The sequence below is a fragment of the Pyxicephalus adspersus genome, chromosome 7 (genome assembly GCF_032062135.1).
Source record: "Pyxicephalus adspersus chromosome 7, UCB_Pads_2.0, whole genome shotgun sequence".
NCBI classification, from domain to species: domain Eukaryota; kingdom Metazoa; phylum Chordata; class Amphibia; order Anura; family Pyxicephalidae; genus Pyxicephalus; species Pyxicephalus adspersus.
In genome coordinates, this window is record NC_092864.1 from 77,962,146 (window position 1) to 77,981,686 (window position 19,541).

Consider the following 19,541-nt stretch of genomic DNA (forward strand, 5'->3'; position numbering starts at 1 on the left):
TGGTGCAATAAATTCATCTACAATGGGAGACGTACCATATACAATATCAGATGAGGGTTGCAGGGGAAAACAATTGCATACACAGGGCTGATATATATATATATATATGCCTGTGCTTAGATCTCTCCTGATTGGCTGCTGGGCCTTGCTGTGCATCCTGGGAGTAAATGATTCACTCCCAGATGCAATTCTCAACAAAATTTCTTGGCGTTACTGCCCCCTGCTTTTTCCCTCGTTCGTTCGGCGAGAACACGACCTCATGGCGAATCACAAGGCAGTTCTTGCTTACATGTTCGGTAAGCGAGAAAGGCTTGATTCACCACGAGATCGAAATTACAAATCTCGCTCATCCCTATACGTAACTAGCATATGGTATATGTAATATATATTCTGTATATACGTAACTAGTATAAGGTGTATGTAATATATATTTTGTACATACATAACTAATATACGGTGTATGTAATATGTATTCTTGTATAAATGTAACCAATATAAGGTGTATGCAATAAAGTGAATATACCCTATGTAAAATATAGGGTGTGCATCCCAGCTAATAAAATAAAATGTGTGCAGCAAACTGTACATTTTGGGTTTATGTAGCAATGCACAGACGCTTTCTGAAACAAGTGACACAAGCACAGTGATATGGAAACCTTGACATTTTATTTACCCAGCAGGCTCCTTGAAGCCATAGTATGCAGCACAGTTTTATGATTTGTCTTTCACTGCCCATCAAGGCTTACGGTCTGAAAAGGTGATGGGGTACAGTAGGACAGAAGCCGCAAGGCAAGCTGTGTGAGTGAGGTGAGTTGATAAAAGCCACCCCGAGCTCTGCGCTGGGTGTGCATTGTCACACAGGAGCCTGATAGCACAGGGAATTTGTTGCAGGCCGGTGAATAAAATGTCACAGGTTGGGATGAATGCAGTCATAAGACAAACAGGGATCTCTGTACTTGTAGAAAGATGTGTCCCCAATGCGTGCTAGAGATATGAGAGCAAGATGGCTGGCCTGCAGATTCCTACAAGGGTCACATAAAAAAAGAAATATTGGACAATTACAGTAATTCAATTTAATTCCCAGCACGCTGCCTGGAAATCTGGGATGTCCTGTCCTGTACTGCTTTTATGCGAGAGATGTTTTATTACAAGCGTGGCTCTGAGAATTTGGTCATTTTGCAGGATAAATAGATTTAGGAGGAATGGCCTGGAAGCTTCAAAGTCTTAGCAATACACAGCAGGCATCTCCTCTGAAAGAAATTAATTTTTACTAAATCTCCATTGTTTGAGATTTGCTGTCCTGCCTTTCCTATGTGAGCAGAGATTTCATTACACAGAACTGGGAGGGGAGATTTTCCTGTTTAGATTACATACTTTTACAAGTTTCACCTGGCAGAATATCTGAATCACAATCTTGTGCTTCCCACACATGGATCTGACTGGTAAATGTTTAACTTAGTCCATACAATGACCACCCCTTCCATAGTTCAGGAGGGTGCAGCTCTGTCCATTATCAGTACAACTCACTTAAGGCCAGGAAACTGTTAGATATGTCTTTGGATCATGATAATCCACTGCCAGTCTGTACTGCGGGAAATTCTGCAAGGGACAATTCACTGTAAACTGTGACATAGTTCATCTACAAAAGGCAGACAGGGCTATGAGATGGCCGAAGATCATTGTGCCGATTTAATTGATCACTCACATGTTCCAGATTTTGAGGTACAACTGGCTGTGAAAATTGCCCTAACTGTCCTGTATGGAATTATACTTCTCGCCGGGATCATTGGGAACAGTGTCACAATCCAGACCACCAAGCTTCTGAGAGACAAAGGATATCTGCAGAAAGGAGTGACCGACCACATGATTAGTCTGGCCTGTTCTGATCTGCTAGTCATCCTCTTGGGAATGCCAGTGGAACTGTATTCCATGATCTGGTTTCCATTCTCTTCTACTTATGGGAATATCACTTGTAAGATTTATTGCTTTTTGTTTGAGGCCTGCAGCTATGCTACCATATTCCATGTAGCCACCCTTAGCTTTGAGAGATACATGGCCATCTGCCACCCTTTCCGCTTCAAGCTTGTTTCTGGCACTCGTGCTGTCAAGCTGATGCTTTGTTTTGCTTGGTTGACCTCAGTTTGTGTGGCGTTACCACTGATATTTGCAATGGGTGCAGAATATCCACTCAGCCCAGTGTTTGGCAGGCGCTCTGAGTGTAATGTCTCCACTTCTTATCATTTGACTGCTAACATCACACTTTGCACCAATCTTCATTCCAAGTGGACAGCATTCCAAGCCAGCATCTTCAGCGCCTTTGTGGTCTACATTGTGGTTTTGGTCTCTGTGGCTTTTATGTGTCGGAAGATGATGGTGATTCTGATGGTGGCCAAGAAAGGCACTCTGACAGTGAAGGGTCCACCTGGAACGGTTCAAACCAATGAAATGACCAAAAGTAACAACCCAGAGGCTAAATCAGCAAGGAAGCAGACTATCATTTTCCTTGGTAAGTTTTCTTCTTTCCTAATGGGAAACCTGTGTGGAAAGACACATAATAGGAGTGTGGGGTGGCAACAACTGCTTGGTAATCTTGCTGAATCCATAGCTAGATTTTTTTCTGTTTGATTTTGGAGAGGCTGGACCGCGGGGATCAGGTAAGGGGGACCCCCAAAGGTAGCCCGAGTGTGACTCGGGATTACCGCTTTTTGCAATTTTTCCGGCCCCGAGTCACACTCGGGAACACCCCTTAGGGGGTTAAACAAGTCACAATGGCTCAGAATTAATACAACTGAGAAACAGCTGGGAAAAATTAAGGTTGACAAGGCACCAGGACCTGATGGATTACATCCATGTGTCCTCAAAGAGCTGAGCTCGGATAGAGCAAAGCCATTATTTCTAATTTTTAGAGACTCTTTAGTCACTGGCAAGGTACCGATGGATTGGCGTAGGGCCAGTGTGGTTCTATCTACAAAAAGGGAGCAAAGTCATTACCAGGTAACTACAGACCGGTTAGTTTAGCGTACATAGTTTGAAAGGTCCTAGAGAGTTTGATAAAGAACCACATAGAAGAGTTTCTGCTAGAAAATAATATTATAAGTGATAGTCAGCATGGCTTCAAGAAGGCCAAAGTTGACCAACAAATTTACTCTCTTTTTAAGTAAGCAAACAGGTAGACAGTGGAGTACCAGTTGATATAGTGTACTTGGACTTTGCTAAAGCATTTGATACTGTACCCCACAGACCGTTAATATGCAAGTTAGGGTTAATAGGTTTAGAAAAGTCAATCTGTAAATTGATAGAGAACTGGCTTAAAGACCGCATCCAGAGAGTTGTAATTATTGATTCATACTCTGAATGGTCTAAGGTTATTAGTGGTGTACCCCAGGGTTAAAGATTTGGGTTTGAGTTTAGTTTGGGATTAAAAGTACCATTTCTGTGTTTGCAGATGACATCAACTATGTGATGGAATTAAGTCCATACAGGATGTCTATAATCTACAAGCAGACCTGGATGTACTGTTTGATTGGACAGCCAAGTGGCAAATTACATTTATTATAGATAAATGTAAAGGTATGCACTTGGGGGCTAACAACATGCATGCTTCATACTGTCTAGGGGGATTACATTTGGGGGAGTGAGAAATGGAATAGGATCTGGGCGTTCTGGTAGATCATAGACTTAATAACAGCATGCAATGCCAAGCTGCAATATATAAAGTTAGCAAAGTACTACCACATCTGAAATATGCAGTCTAGTTTTGGACACCAGTTCACAAAAAGGACATTGTGGAATTGGAGATAGTGCTGAGAAGGGCAACTAAACTAATAAAAAGAATGGAGGAGCTCAGCTACGAATAGAAATTAGCTTAACTGAATCTACTCCCCCTTGATAAAAGACATTAAAGAGGGGATATGATAATAAATATATATACAGTCCATATAGAGTAATCTCTTCCCCAATATTCACTTTGAGATCATTACAAGGAACAGGAGGGCACTCTTTGCGTCTTGAGAAAAAGAAGTTTAAGCTCCAGATAAGGAAGGGATTCTTCACATTACAGTCTGTGAAAATGTGGAAAGGCTCCCTCAGGACGTAGTTTCAGCAACTACGATAGATTGCTTTAACCCCCCCTAGCGTTCTAATTCTTTCAGTTTTTTGATGCAAAAAGTGATCTTATTTTTTTGCATACAAATTTTTGTTTATATTGTGGGCCTGTAATTCTTAGCATTAACTCCCGGGTATAATATTTATATTTATTTATTATATTATAATCATAAATTATAATATAATACTGTCACGGTCCCTCCCGTGACTGAGGTTAGAAGATCTGAGAGACTGGCTGCACATGAGGTTATCTGACAGTCTCTATGCTTTCACTTGTTTCAGTGTTGTTGTTTGTATTTGGTCGCTATTTGGTCGAATATTGCGTAACTATTCGGGTGATCGACCGTAGAATTCAAACTCCATTAAAGTCAATGGGGGAAAAAATTTTTCGGGACGGTGTAGAGCTTCTACAGCCTATAAATACATTTAAAAAGACATGTTAAGACTCCCCCAGCTCTGCACAACACTGTGCAAGTAAAAAAAAAAAAAATAAGGAAGTCCTTTTTCTGTTGCTGGTTCGGCCATTTTATGGGGCGGTCAGGGGAACATGCCAGATTTTATACAGTCTCCGAGGCAGAGTGGGACATGAGGGGGTTCCTTTGGTCCAAAAATTTGCCACCAGGTTTCACCACTCTGTCTCTGTCGGTCTCTGAGGGGGGCCTTTCAGTCAAAAAATTAGCCAGCTACACAGCTCTGTTATAAGTTACAAGTGACAGGTGGCAGCAGCAGGAGGAGGAGGCGGTGGGCACTGAGATGGAGCAGGGACGGCATTGGTAACTGGCATCTAGAGCTGGGTGTAGTGCATCATCAATGCTAGATGGCTGTAATGCATTATTTATGAATGGAGTACTGACAGGTGGCTACAGCAGGAGGAGGAGGCAGTGGGCCCTGAGACGGATCGTGGACAGCATGGTAACTGGCATCCAGAGCTGGGTACTGGGCAGGCAGCATCAGTTACAGCATGAGGAGGAGGCGGTGGGCCCTGAGAAGGAGCAAGGACGGCATTAGAGGTTGAGGCCATCACCTACATGGACAGTGTCGAAGCTGTAGCTATTGGAGACATTAATGAGTTTCCAATCTGTCCCTACCTACTATGAAGCGAAACCACATGAAATGGAATGGGCTTGGTGGAATCAGCGGGAAAGAACACCCTGTTGAGCTTGAGTCTAGTATGGCATCTAGAGCTGGGTACTGGGCAGTGGGCAGGCAGCAGCAATAACAGCATGAGGAGGAGGTGGCAGGTCCTGAGAAAGAGTGTGGACAGCATTGTTAACTGCCATCTAGAGCTGGGTACTGGGCAGGCGGCGGCAACAGCAGGAGGAGGAGGCAGTGGGCCCTGAGACAGAGAGCAAGGACGGTATTACAGCTTGAGGCCATCATCCTTTATTGACAGTGTAGAAGGTGTAGCTATTGGGATGAATAAGATTCCCACTGTCCCTACAGTGGCAGTGGGCCCTGAGACGTGGTGTGGATGACTGTGTTACTCCTCCTGCTGCCGCCTGCCCACTGCCCAGTACCCAGCTCTAGATGCCAGACTAGACTCAAGCTCAACAGGGTCTTCTTTCCCCACTGATTCCGCCAAGCCCGTTCCCTTTCATGTGGTTTCGCTACATAGTAGGTAGGGACAGATTGGAATCTCGTTCATCCATTCATGTCTCAAATAGCTACAGCTTCGACACTGTCCATATGGGTAATGGCCTCAACTTCTAATGCCCTCCTTGCTCCGTCTCAGGGCCCACCGCCTCCTCCTCATGCTGTTACTGCTGATGCCTGCCCAGTACCCAGCTCTAGATGCCAATGTTACCAATGCTGTCACGCTCTGTCTCAGAGCCCACCGCCTCCTCTTCCTGCTGCACGCCCCAGGCTTAATCAATATGAGCCATCAGGATGCAGGTATACTTCCGATGAGCCAGCTGATTTGAGTGGGTGGCATCTTTAACCCTGGAGCGCAGCTCGAAGCGTAAGTGGAAGTGCATGTCAATCACATCCAATTGGTTGAAATCTGCCAGTGTGGCTCTGTAGAAATTTCATTCTATGATGTCCCAGCGCACATTAGGAATTGGGTACTCTAGCACTTCACCAGCTTTGAATCCAACAGACATGGACATGTTGCATATCACCAGACATTTGGGGCTCTGCACCTCGGTGAGCTGAATAAACAGGTGGTCCAGGTTGGTTTTGTACATTTGCAGTGATTACTCATGATACCCGATAACATCCTATATACACAAGTTGATGATGACAATGTCGGGCTAAGGTCCATGTTGAAAGTTGGCCAGCACGCTCTCTATGTACTCCGAAGAAACACGGGTCAGGAAATAGAACCCTACAAGTTGGTGGTCAGTTCTGTAATGACGCACTTGACGGTAAATTATGGCATTGTGCATTTCACCCAGAGATCCCCCAATGTGTCGTTTGCAAATTACATCTCACCCTTCCCTTTCAGCTGCTTTTCAGTCTGAAACATCATTCTGCAGTATTTTCACAAGATCCTTGTTGAGGGATCTTTGAATTGAGTCTCCCAGGACGGCCACATTCTTGTTGTGGAGAAGTCTCCGGATGTCTGCTGAGCTCGAAAACTTCATGGCTCAATGTAGTCATCCAGGACCTCTCGGTTCCCGTTAAATATATCTGTGTTTCCCATCTCATCGCCCCAACATATACAGAGGGACTGCTGTCCCACTTCCCAGTTCCGGGATAACATACACAGAGATTCAGTCAGATAAAGCGTGGTACCGATGGATGAAGCAGAAGACGTGGCCTTCTACATTCAATCACAAATTTCAGATTACACACTTCGGGGTGTCATTAAAGATGCACTACACCCAGCTCTAGATGCCAGTTAATAATGCCTTCCACACTCCGTCTCAGGGCCTGCTATCGAGGAAATCAGTGGGGAAAGAAAATCCTGTTGAGCTTGAGTCTACTCTGGAATCTAGAGCTGGGTACTGGACAGTGGGCAGGCAGCAGCAGTAATAGCAGGAAGAGTAGGCGGTGGGATCTGAGTAGTGTGGATAACATTGTTAACTGGCATCTAGAGATGGGTATTGGGGGGAGGAGGCAGTAGGTTCTGAGACGGAGCAAGGACGGCATTATTGTTTGAGGCCATCACCTATATGGACAGTGTAGAAGCTTTAGCTACTGGAGACATTGCTGTGTAGGGGACTGCCTTTTCCTATCTGCTAGCTGTAACTTTCTAAAATGCGGCATGGACAGCTCTGTTAACTGGCATCTACAACTGGGTACTGGGCAGGCGGCAGCAGTACCAGCAGGAGGAAGAGGTGGTGGGCTCTGGAACAAAGTGTGGACGGCATTAGTAACTGGCATCTAGAGTAGGGTAATGGGCAGGCGGCAGCATCAGTAACAGCAGAAGAAGGAGGCGGTGGGCCTTGAGACAAAGTTTGGACGGCATTAGTAACTGGCATCTAGAGTTGGGTACTGGGCAGGCGGCAGCATCATTGAAAGCAGGAGGAGGAGGTGGTGGGCCCTGAGAATTGTGGATGGCATTGTTAACTGGCATGTAGAGCTGGGTACTGGGGAGGAGGAGGTGGTGGGCCCTGGGACAGAGCAAGGACGGCATTAGTGGATGAGGCCATCACCTATATGGACAGTGTACAAGCTGTAGCTAGTGGAGACATTACTTTGTAGGGGACTGCCTTTTCCTATCTGCTAGCTGTAACTTTCTAAAATGCAGCATGGACAGCCTTGTTAACTGGCATCTACAGCTGGGTACTGGGTACTGGGCAGCCGGCAGGATCAGTGAAAGCAGGACGAGGAGGCGGTGGGCCCTGAGAAGTGTGGATGGCATTAACTGGCATCTAGAGCTGGGTACTGGGAGGAGGAGGCGGTGGGCCCTGAGACGGAGCAAGGACGGCATTAGAGGTTGAGGCCATCACCTATATGGACAGTGTACAAGCTGTAGCTAGTGGAGACATTGCTTTGTAAGGGACTGCCTTTTCCAATCTGCTAGCTGCAACTTTCTAAAATGCAGCATGGACAGCCTTGTTATTAGGTATCTACAGCTGGGTACTGGGTACTCGGAAGGCGGCAGCAGTAACAGCAGGAGGAAGAGGTGGTGGGCTCTGGAACAAAGTGTGGACGGCATTAGTATCTGGCATCTAGAGTTTGGTACTGGGCAGGCGGCAGCATCATTTACAGCAGAAGGAGGAGGCGGTGGGCTCTGAAACAGAGTGTGGACGACATTAGTATCTGGCATCTAATGTCGAGTACTGAGCAGGCAGCAGCATCATTTACAGCAGGAGGAGGAGGAGGTGGTAGGCTCTGAGACAAAGTGTGGACGGCGTTAGTATCTGGCATCTAGAGTTGGGTACTGGGAAGGAGGCAGCAGTAGGAGGCGGTGGGCCCTGCGACGGAGCGTGGACCGCATTGGAGGTTGAGGCCATCACCTCTATGGACAATGTAGAAGCTTTAGCTAATTGAGACATGAATGGATTAACGAAAATCACACTTTCCATACCTACTATCAAGTGAAACCACATAAAAGGGAACGGACTTGGTGGAATACGCGGGGAAATACATACATTTTTTATCATTTGTGGATATCTAGCAAGTGCTTTCACAGTTAAATATCTGTGTTTGTTTCACATAAATACATACATTTTTATGGGTTTTAGGATACATACCAAGTGCTATCAGAATAAAATATCTGTATTTTTTGGAGAAAAATATATAATTTTTTATGGCCTTTTGGATACATACCAACTACCAAGTGCTATCAGAATTAAATATCTGTATTGACATCAATTTTTATGACTTTAGGGATATATAGCAAAGTGGGATCAGAACTAAAGATCTGTATTTTCTGTAGAGAAATATAGAATTTTTTATGGTCTTTTGGATCGATACCAAACAGAAATAAATATCTAAATTTTTTGGTAGAGAAATATAGAAATTTTTATGGCTTTCGAGATATATAGCAAAGTGGGATCGGAATGAAATATCTCTATTTTTTGGAGATAAATACTAAATTTTTTATGGGTTTTAGGATAGATACCAAGTGCTATCATAATTATTATTATTATACAGTATTTATATAGCGCCATCATATTACGCAGCGCTGTACAAAGTCCATAGTCATGTCACTATTTGTCCCTCAAAGGAGCTCACAATCTAATGTCCCTACCATAGTCTTATGTCATTAATGTAGTCTAAGGTCAACTTTTAGGGAGAAGCCAATTAACCTCACTGCATGTTTTTTTTTTTTTGGGGGGGATGTGGGAGGAAACTGGAGTACCCGGAGGAAACCCACGCAGACACAGGGAGAGCCTGCAAACTCCATGCAGATAATGTCCTGGCTGGGAATCGAACCTGGGACCTAGCACTGCAAAGGCTGGAGTGCTAACCCCTGAGCCACCGTGCTGCCCCTCATAATAAAATATATGTATTTTTTTTACAGAAATACAGACATTTTTAGTTTTTTGGTGATAGATTGCAAGAGGTATCCTAAATTATACCTCTTGTAATATATCACTAAAGCCAGAAAATTTTCTATATTTATCCATAAAAAATACAGATATTTCATTCTGATAGCACTTAATATCTATCCAAAAACCCAAAAAATGTTCTTTATTTTTGTAACAAAAAAAATACAGATACTGAATTCTAATCCTGCTTGCTATCTATCTAAATAGCTATAAAAAAAGTCTGTATTTCTCTCTGAAAAAAATGATATTTAATTATGAATCATAATTAAACATCTGTATTTTCTGAAGAGAAATACATACATTTTTATGTTTTTTTTTTTTTTTTGATAGATAGAAAGTTGTAGCCTGAATTAAATATCTGTATTTATTTTTTTATAGAAAAACAGACATTTTGCTGTTTATTTTGATAGATAGCAAGTAGTATCAGAATCAAATATCTGTATTTTTTTTTACAGAAATACAGACATTTTTATGGATTTTATTATAGATAGCAAGTGGGATCAGAAGTAACTATCTGTATTTTTTACAGAGATGCATACGTTTTTCTGTTTAATTTGATAGATTGCAACAGTTATCATAATTTTTGCTAACTCTTGCAATCTATCAAAATAAACAGAAAAATGTATGTATTTCTGTAAAAAAAATAAAGATATTCCTATACCACTTGCTATCTATCAAAATAAACAGAAACAATTCTGTATTTCTGTAAAAAAGAACAAATATTTAATTCTGATACCACTTGTTATGTATCAAAATAAACAGAAAAATTTCTGTAAAAAAAATACAGATGTTTCATTCTGATACCACTTGCTATCTATCAAAATAAACAGAAAAATTTCTGTAAAAAAATACAGATGTTTCATTCTGATACCACTTGCTATCTATCAAAATAAACAGAAAGATTTCTGTATTTCTGTAAAAAAAAATACAGATATTTAATTCTTATACTACTTGCTATCTATCAAAATAAACAGAAACATTTCTGCATTTCTGTAAAAAAAAATCCAGATATTCCATTCTGATACCACTTGGTATCTATCAAAATAAAGAGAAAAAGTTTTGTATTTCTGTAAAAAAAAAACAGATATTTCATTCTGATACCACTTGCTATTATCCAAAGAGACCGGAAAATGTATGTATTTCTCTACTAAAAATACAAATATTTAATTATGAATCACACAGCTCCATTACAAGTGATATAGGCCTCAGAGTAGATAGAGGCAGAGGGCCCTGAGGGAGGTGCTCGGTAAAAAAAAATTACCCAGTTACACAGCTCCATTGCAAGTTATAGACCTCAGAGACAGAGTACAGGTAGAGGGCCACTAGGGGGAGGAGTAGAAGGAGATGCTGAAAGTCTGTGAATGTGCTCTTTTCATCAAGATGTCCCTGCAGCAGTTGACGACTAATCAGTACACTCTGCAGAGGGGGTGTTGAAGTCATTGCCGATCCAAGGCTTATTCATTTTAATAAAAGTGATTCAGTCGACATTTTCTGCGGAGAGCCGCATTCATTTGTCACTCACTACGCCCCCAGCTGCACTGAACGCTCTTTCAGATAACACACTGGCAGCTTGCTTCCGCTGAAAAAAAACCTGCATAGTTTGTCTTAGATGACCTCTACTGCTGCTGCCACCAATGCAGCCTAAAGGAGTTGTTTGGCTCCCATGGCTGGTGGAACTGCCATAGGGGTTCCTAGCTGCTACTGATGCAGGCAGTGGGAAAGGCTGAGCACAAGTCCCTTACAAGCACTTCTTGGAAGTGCTGCATTTTAGGTCCCCTGTATTGGGGCAAGATCAGTTGTTGTATCCCAGGCTTGTAACATGTATCCAGTAATAAAGCAATCCAATAGTCTTCAGTCTTTTTTTGATGTAATGTATGCGTGGATCTTTGGATATGCACTCCTGCATGAAGGCTGTCATGTGGCTCAAACTACCCACAGCTGAGGTAATTCTGGACCCACACTCCTGTAGGTTGAACAGCAGCACAGGGTCCTCCCCCTCCTCCGCCTGGTCTTGCCATCCACGGAACATGCCGCCTTGTGTTTGGGTGGATGGATGCTATGTACCCTCAATATCCTCCTCTGCCCCTTTCTCCCCTTCTCCCATGCCTGCAATGTCCTCCTCATCCTCTTCCTCCTCCTCTTCTTCCTGGATTTGTGGTGCACTATGCCTAGTAGGCACGCATGTCCGAGATGATATTTGAAACGTCATCTCTTGATGCAGCATTCGCTCTGTGTCGTGTCCAAGATCCACCATCATCTGTTCCAGCAGGCATATGATGGGGATGGTGTCACTGACACAGGCCTGATCTCTGCTGATCATCCTGGTGGTCTCTTCCAAAGGTGACAATACAGTTCACAAGTCCTCAATTTGCAGACACTCTGCAGGGCTGAAGAAAGGTAGGGTAGGTATACGTCTGAAACGAACAGACTCTGCCATGTAATCCACCACCACATTCTGTTGTTCAGCCAGCCGCTGCAGCATGTAAAAGGTGGAATTCCAACGTATGGCCACATCACAAATTAACTGATGCTCTGGCAGGTTGCTGTAAATCCACCAATCTGGCACTGGCTGTGTACGACCGGTGGAAATGCACTGACAACTTTCTGGCCTTCAGCAACAGCGGCTCTAAGGAAGTGCTCTACTATCAGGTTCATGACGTGAGCCAGGCAAGGTACGTGTGTGAGTTTCCCACAATGCAGGGCTGCCAGCAGATTGGCCCCGTTGTCACACACGACCTTGCCTGGCTGAAGTCTGTTAGGAGTTAGCCATATGTCCTCCTGCTCCCGCAAGGCACTTAGAATGGCTGCGCCCGTGTGGCTGAGGGAACCCAGGCTTCACAACCTCAGGACTGCGTGGCAACATCGGAATTGTGCACCGAATCGTGAATCGAATGCTGCAGGGCCATGGACACATTGCTCTGCACGTGCTCATGCAAAGCAGGAACACATTTTTCTGCAAAATACTGTTGCTTAGGCATAAATTACTGTGGGTTCGCGCAGAGGAATGCATAACGGAACGCATTGGAGTCCACCAGCCTGTAAGGAAGGAGGTTCTAATGCAATCAGCTGTGCAATTACCGCATTGATTAGCTTTGTTTTGGGGTCAATTGGGCAATATTTCCTCTTGCGCTCCAGCATCTGGGGGATGGAAGGTTGGATGCTGCTAATGGTAACCACAGAAAGATTGGACGATGGGGTAGAAGTTGTGGGGGATGACAATGATGCCTGGTCCTGACTGCTAGCAATGTGACAAACAGCAGCCAATCTGCGTTGGAGCTCCTGCTCACCGCTGGTGGAGCCTGAAAAAGGTAATGCTCGGCTACATGCCCCACTCAAATTGCTGGCCTAAGCACGGGTAACTTTGGTGGCAGAAGGAGGAAAGGCAGCGGAGGAAGATCGAGCAGTTTGGGCGGAGGTGGTTGCACAGAGCTCTGTGCTTTGACCAGGTGTTCCCGCCAGGTTACTGGGTGGTGGCTTTTTAAATGAGTGCTCATGCAACTTGTTCCAAGTTTGTTTAGGTTTTTGCCTCGTTTCAAGTGTTGAGCACACAGTTTACAGATGACCATAGTGTTGTCATCACTTTGGACATTAAAAAATACCCACACTGGTGAACATCTAACTGGGCCAAAAGGTGGCCTGGAGCTGGTGCTTGTGGTGGCGGTCCGCGGTTGTTGAGGCATAGCTGTGGTGACAGCTTCTGACGATTTTCGTCTATGACTTGCCTCACTGGTACTTGAAGAATGCAGAGTGTGGGCAGCTTTTACCCTCTTCCTCCCTCTCCCCCTTTGAGGGCGCTCTGCAACCTCCTCCTCCTCTTCTTCCTCCAACTCCTCCTCCTCTTCTTCCTGTCTATGATGATCTCCTTGTTCGTACCATGTCGGATCAAGGACACTCTCATCATCATCATTATCAGAAGAGACAGTTTCTCTATATATGCCGAAAGGAAGCAGCAGCCTTTTGGAGCCAGTTTGAATTGGCTCATCTGGCTCAGAGTGTTCTGGTAAAAAGTAACTGGGGGGAAAGTCTGTGAACACACTCTCTTCGTCAGATGACTGAAACAACTGAACATCTTCAAGGAATGCTTGTAGCTCCGCCTCTCCAACCCTTCGGTGGGACTCCTCTACATACTGCCGTACACGTGACTTTCCAGCCGCTAATGACGAACTCGGAGAAACACGTGTATCATGGACTGTTCGGGACACCTGTAAGGCCTGTGTCTGGGACTGGGATGAAGAGGGGGTACAATCACTTGACCCAGGCTGGGTCATGTACTCCACTACGTCTTGTTTATGGTGTGGCAATAATGAACGCCCACCACCAACAGCAGCCCTTCTTGTTCTTGGGTCTGCAGCTAAAAACTAACTCATACTGCTTTGCTTGCCACCCCTGCCCTTTCCTCTTTGGCCAGACATTGTAGAATTTTTTTTTTGTGGCTTGACACCCTGCAAAATACTTTGTAGCTAATATGCTATATGTATATGTAAACTTGTGCTGTAAGTGAATTTTTTTATTGGGGGGAGGGGGGGTTGACACAAAAAATGCAAGTGCGTCTGTGTGTCTGTCTCTCAGTACAAGTGTGATACTGTGCACGCAGTCAACGGGGGACCCTGCCTCTGGCTGCGTGTATGTAACACACGGACTATCTATCTATCTATCTATCTATCTATCTATCTATCTATCTATCTAGCTATCTATCTACCTAACAGTGAAACACTCTACCTATCTGAGTACAGTAGATTTCAGGACTGCACCAATACAGTACAATCCAACAATCTATCTAATAGTGTGAGTGTGACACAGTCTAACAAAGAAAAGCACTTTTTTCACTTTGACAAAGCAAGCCAAGCAGCACATGAAGTGACGACCGGTCAGGCGTTCTGGGTTGACAATGGTGGAAGCACGACGTCCAGGTCTATTCACAGCCACTGATGGTTTTTGGTGGTTCTTGACTATGGATTTGGAAACTTGCAAAATGAAGTCTGAATGATTCACAGGCCTCTGGCTATTTTTTGTACAGAATGTAGGCATTCTATATTCACTGCTCAACAAGATGCATGAAAATCTTCTTCTAGTACTTCCTTTGCTGTTTCCTCATCGCTGGGTAGAATGTCATGGCTTGGTCAGCTCTGTCGACGCCTCCCATGGTGTTGTTGTAGTCAATCACCATCTGTGGCTTCATTTTGTATGTACCAGAACAGTGGAGGCATCATGGACAGTACTCATCAGGCACACATCTTTCTTGTCACACCAGGCAACAATTTCTCCTGTCTTCAGCTTCCCTTTTGCCAACAGTAATGGCAGATTCCATCTGTTCTGTGTTGCAGAAGGAACTCATTTCACTAATTTCAGGAGAGGTGTAGAAATTGTCAGTGGTGACACCCTGACCTAGCAATGGCTCAATGAGAGATAGCACTGAAGATGTTGCCAATCCATAATGGCTGTATCTGGGGTTGAACTGTGTCCCTTTTCCAGTGTACAGTATTGTATTCCATATGTAGCCAGATGAGGATTCGCACAGCATATATGTTTTCAACGCCCTCTTTGACGCAATGTACTGCACACAGCTAAGCCTCCCCTTGTAAGCCATTACACTTCCATGAATGCGGACATCTCTTTCTGGCACATAGATTAGCTGGAAATTTTGTAGAATCATCTGAGACACTTCCCGAATTTTCTTTAGTTTTGGTGCAGGATGGGTAGTCTCATCAAATTCTTCATTGTTTGCGAAGGGCAGGTACTTCATGATGAGGGAAAAGCATTCATGTTTGCACAAAAAAAAAAATTTCAAAAAGATTTCAAAAAGTTTAGCAAACACAAAGCAGCATACATGTTGGCATACATTTTTTTTTTTTAAAAAAGTCAGCAAACACAAAGCAGCACACATTTGCATAAAAACAAAATTAGCAAAAAATTTTTAAAATTTTAAAAAGTTAGCAAACACAGCAAAAAATTTCAAAAAGTTAGCACAGAGCAGCACACATGTTGGCATAATTTTTTTAAAAAAAAGTTAGCAAAGTTAGGAAACACAAAGCAGCATACATGTTTGCATAAAAAAAAAATTTGCAAAAAATTTCAAAAAGTTAGCAAACACAAGAGCAGCTTACCTGTTTGTCTCTGCAAGGGTCGTCGCATCCAGCCTTAATTTTCATCCCAGGTGCGCTGGTGAATAGAAATTTTGGCGGTCCTGCCTGGTCCGCATCAAGGTCAGTGGAGCTCCATGTGTGTACAGCACTGACCTCAGGTCCAGAATCGTTGCTCAGTTCACTTTTGCTGTCTGATGACAAATTTCCTGGTGAATCACTATCGCTTGGAGTCCCACAAGGGACTCCAAATCTCTATTGCTGCTTTCAATTTCCTCCAAAACAGCGCTTGCGCCGGTGAGATGCCGTTTGGATGCCATGTGGTCTCCAGTAATGAGTTAGGAACAATCAAGGTCAAAGACAAAGTGGTGAAATTATACATTCAGGAAGTGATTTATAAGCCATCAAAAGGTCAGATCAAGGTCAGGGCTAATAGTAGGCAAAAATGTAAATCAGGGCACTGGGCAATGATGCTTGGTGCACTAAAATGTGTATTTATGTTTTTATTGTGTGTTTTGTAGTGTTTTGTACTGAAAAAAAAAATTTAAAAGCATATTACATAGCGATCTGTTTTAAATTTCCCGCCACCAGAATCCATCACTTCACCGCATCACCCGGAAGATGTCACATCTTGCCGGGTGATGCGGTGGGGATGTCCCCGCCCCGCTCACTCCACTAAAACCACCAATGAAGCTGCTCGCATCACCCGAAGGCTGCGAGTGTCACATTCTCCGGGTGATGTGAACAGCTATCACCCCCTGGATTTACTATTAGTGATCGCATCTGCAGTTAGATGTGATGCTCCGCGCAGAAATCCTGCATGGTGCATCGCATCTAACTGTGGATGCGAGCAGCAGCGTGGCCGGGACTCGGGCGGCATTTAAAAGCAGATTACCCGGTAATCTGCTTTTAAATTTCCCTCCCAGCCATGCCCCCCAATGGACAGGCTCCCCGGCATCACAGCGGGATCATCCGATCCCCGCTGGAGCACGGGGCAGAGGTAAGGGGGGCTCCCAAAGTTACCCCGAGTGTGACTCAGGGTTACCCCTTTTTGCATGTTGTGTGCTTACGCGCATTCACACTCAGGATTACCGCTGGGGGGGGTTAAGAAAAAGATGAATTCTTTTCTGGAAGCACAGATTATAACTGGGTATTAAGGCTTTAAAGTAAAGATACCAGAGACTGTTGATCCAGGGAATATCTGGTTGCCTCATGGAATCATGAAGGAATTTTTTTCCCTTGATAAAGCAAATTGTACCAGGGGTTTTTGCCTTCCTCTGGACCAACTATGTCTTATAGGGTTTTATATCTGGGATATGTTTATTTCCCTAGTGGTTGAACTTGATAGACTTATGTCTTTTTTCAACCTAACCTACTATGTAACTATGTAACTAAGTCTCGTACTACAAATTGAATGAAACAAAGACACAAATTACCTATGGAATTAGAACCATCCCAGATGGATGCTCTTTAAATTCAATATATATTTCATTGGGCAACTAACAAGATACCTTATCTACGAATTACTTTGACATACCCTACCAATCTGATTTTTCAAAACAATTATTTAGTACTTCTTTCAAATTTAAAAGCAGATTTACTTCATATGTCTAAGCAAGAGATATCTTGGGTGGGAAGAGTGGCAGTTTTTAAAATGCTACTTTTGCCCAAAATTTTATTTTTTCAGGACCCTGACTGTGAAACTTTCTAAAAATTATTTTAAGTCCTTGCATGGAACGCTAAAAAAATAATATTGGAATGATAGTAGAGCCATAGTAGGGTATGCGACTATGATTAAGCATAAACAGGTTGGTGACCTTGGCCTACCAGACCTGTATGATTATTATAGGGCAACTATACTCACTACCCTTCAAAATTTTTTTTCAGGAATTTGATAACAGGATTTGAACTGATATAGAACATTTTGTTTGCCTAAAACACAATCTTGTGACTATGTTCATGGCAAATTTTTAGGATCCTTTGATTGTCCTTCCGCCTTATGCTATAATACAGGCGGCTTTTACTGTGTGGTCCCAATTAGTTTCTAAGACACGGACGGCTACAGTTTTAACCGAAATACAGATTCCACAAACATTCTTATTTTCTCCCTGATCTTGATTTAAAAAGCTGGAAACAGTTGTATTTAGTAACGTTCAGAGATTTACAAACATGTCCACTCAATTTATCTTTTCAACAAAAATTGGTTTATTTTGGATTGCCCATGACTGCAGCCTATGCACTATGTAGGATCTTATATTTTCCTAAAACCCATTGTTACACACGGCTCTATATACAGTCACAGATAACAGAACACTTTCTCTAAACCTTCTGTATATTTTCCCCATCTTGGCTTTAAAGATTTAATCATCAGTGTTGGCATGCGATAAACATTGGCCATCACCATGGATGCTACGATTTACTGGGAAATTCTGGCAGCATAGCATTCTATGTATTGGTAGCAGTATGTAGGGTATGGGAATGGTACAACCATCAGTGGAGGGTGAATAGTTTTCCTCCAAAAAGTTTCAGTTTCTGATATTGGTTTGAGCTGCCCCCCAGCTTTAGGTTTTTTTTAGATCTTTTATTGATTCAAGTTATTAATGCAACCTGCAGTTTGTTGCATTTCGAACCCACATCCCCAAATCTTGGTATTTAAAGACAGAAAATAAGTCTCGACATTTTTAGAATAATGAGTAGGCTTTTGTTAGAAAAGGTGTGCTGTGTATTGCCGTGAGAAACCCAACGACAATGCCAAAAAACCTGATTAAAGACACAGTAGAGCCCCCGATGGGCTGTACTGTGTCTTTTATCTCCAGGTGATCACGGCATTTCCTTGAATTGTAGCTTTAATCAGTTTTTAGCTATCTGACATTTGTAGAATAACAAGATTCACATTTTAATCCTGGAAATCAGAAACAGGTGTAAATATTTCCCTCATCTATTTGCAATGTCTCCCACTTGAAAACCCCTGTCATATTCAGTCACTGAGCATACGGAATCATTTGAAGTAAAAAGGTTCTGTGCCAAAAACTATTATCAAATCAAATCCATCAATTTAACATGCAATCCCACAGGAGCCGTGACGGAGCACACAATACATTGAACCCTACCACACAACCACTCGTCCATATTCATTGTCAGTGATAACAACTGATGACAAAATTAAAAGAATTTCTCACATTGTGACAGCGGCAAGCCTCAAATAGACAATACAAAGATTTCAAAAGAGATTTAACAACATGACAGAGAAACGCTAATAAAACCTATTTCATACAGTTTTAAGAAAAGCAGTGAGTTTGTTTCAACTATCTGCAGCAGTGTAAAATGTTTGTAGAAAATACCCAGCACACTGGCTGCAGCTAAGCTTCCCTCACATATGATACAATCGTACAATCTCCATACAATCTCTTCTATGCAGAGGAAGCTGAATCAACACAATAATTGTGGATTAATACAGAACTCTTGTATGTTAGAGGTTTGAATGATTCCATGGCATTCATTAATTTTACAATCATTGATCCTGTCCAATGCTGACGGCATTTACTGTAGTGCATGTGAGTTATTGTTCTATTATTCCCTTTGTGTTACCTTTACCCCAAATTGTTTATAATTCTGATATAAGCAGAATAAATGAAAAAATAAACCAAAACTCTTCATCCGTAGAACCCACCGTATATCCAAAGAAAGGCCAAAATCCCCTACAATGTGTATTTTCATCTGAAATATTATTCGATTTGTATATTCAGATGAAAAAGCGTGCCCTCAACACACCAAGTTCACTATTTATGTATTTATGATCATATCCACTTTAAATGCCTCTTCTCAATGAGAAGCTAATCTCAACTCATAGCAGAGCTCCTCCATGCTGGATTGACCCCTTCTATGCTTACTATCAGGGACTTTCACACCTGAC

At 42.9% G+C, this 19,541-nt stretch overlaps 1 protein-coding gene across 1 annotated transcript in view; it reads left to right on the top strand.

The window, feature by feature from the left end:
* Window positions 1-1,504: 1,504 nt before the first annotated feature.
* The window catches only part of GPR39 (G protein-coupled receptor 39), a 135,066-nt gene continuing 117,029 nt past the window's right edge, over window positions 1,505-19,541 (top strand). The window contains exon 1 of the mRNA XM_072419015.1: window positions 1,505-2,506. Within this exon, the coding sequence (XP_072275116.1) occupies window positions 1,666-2,506 (841 nt within the window). The 5' untranslated portion in view covers window positions 1,505-1,665. The remainder of the gene's footprint in view (window positions 2,507-19,541) is intronic.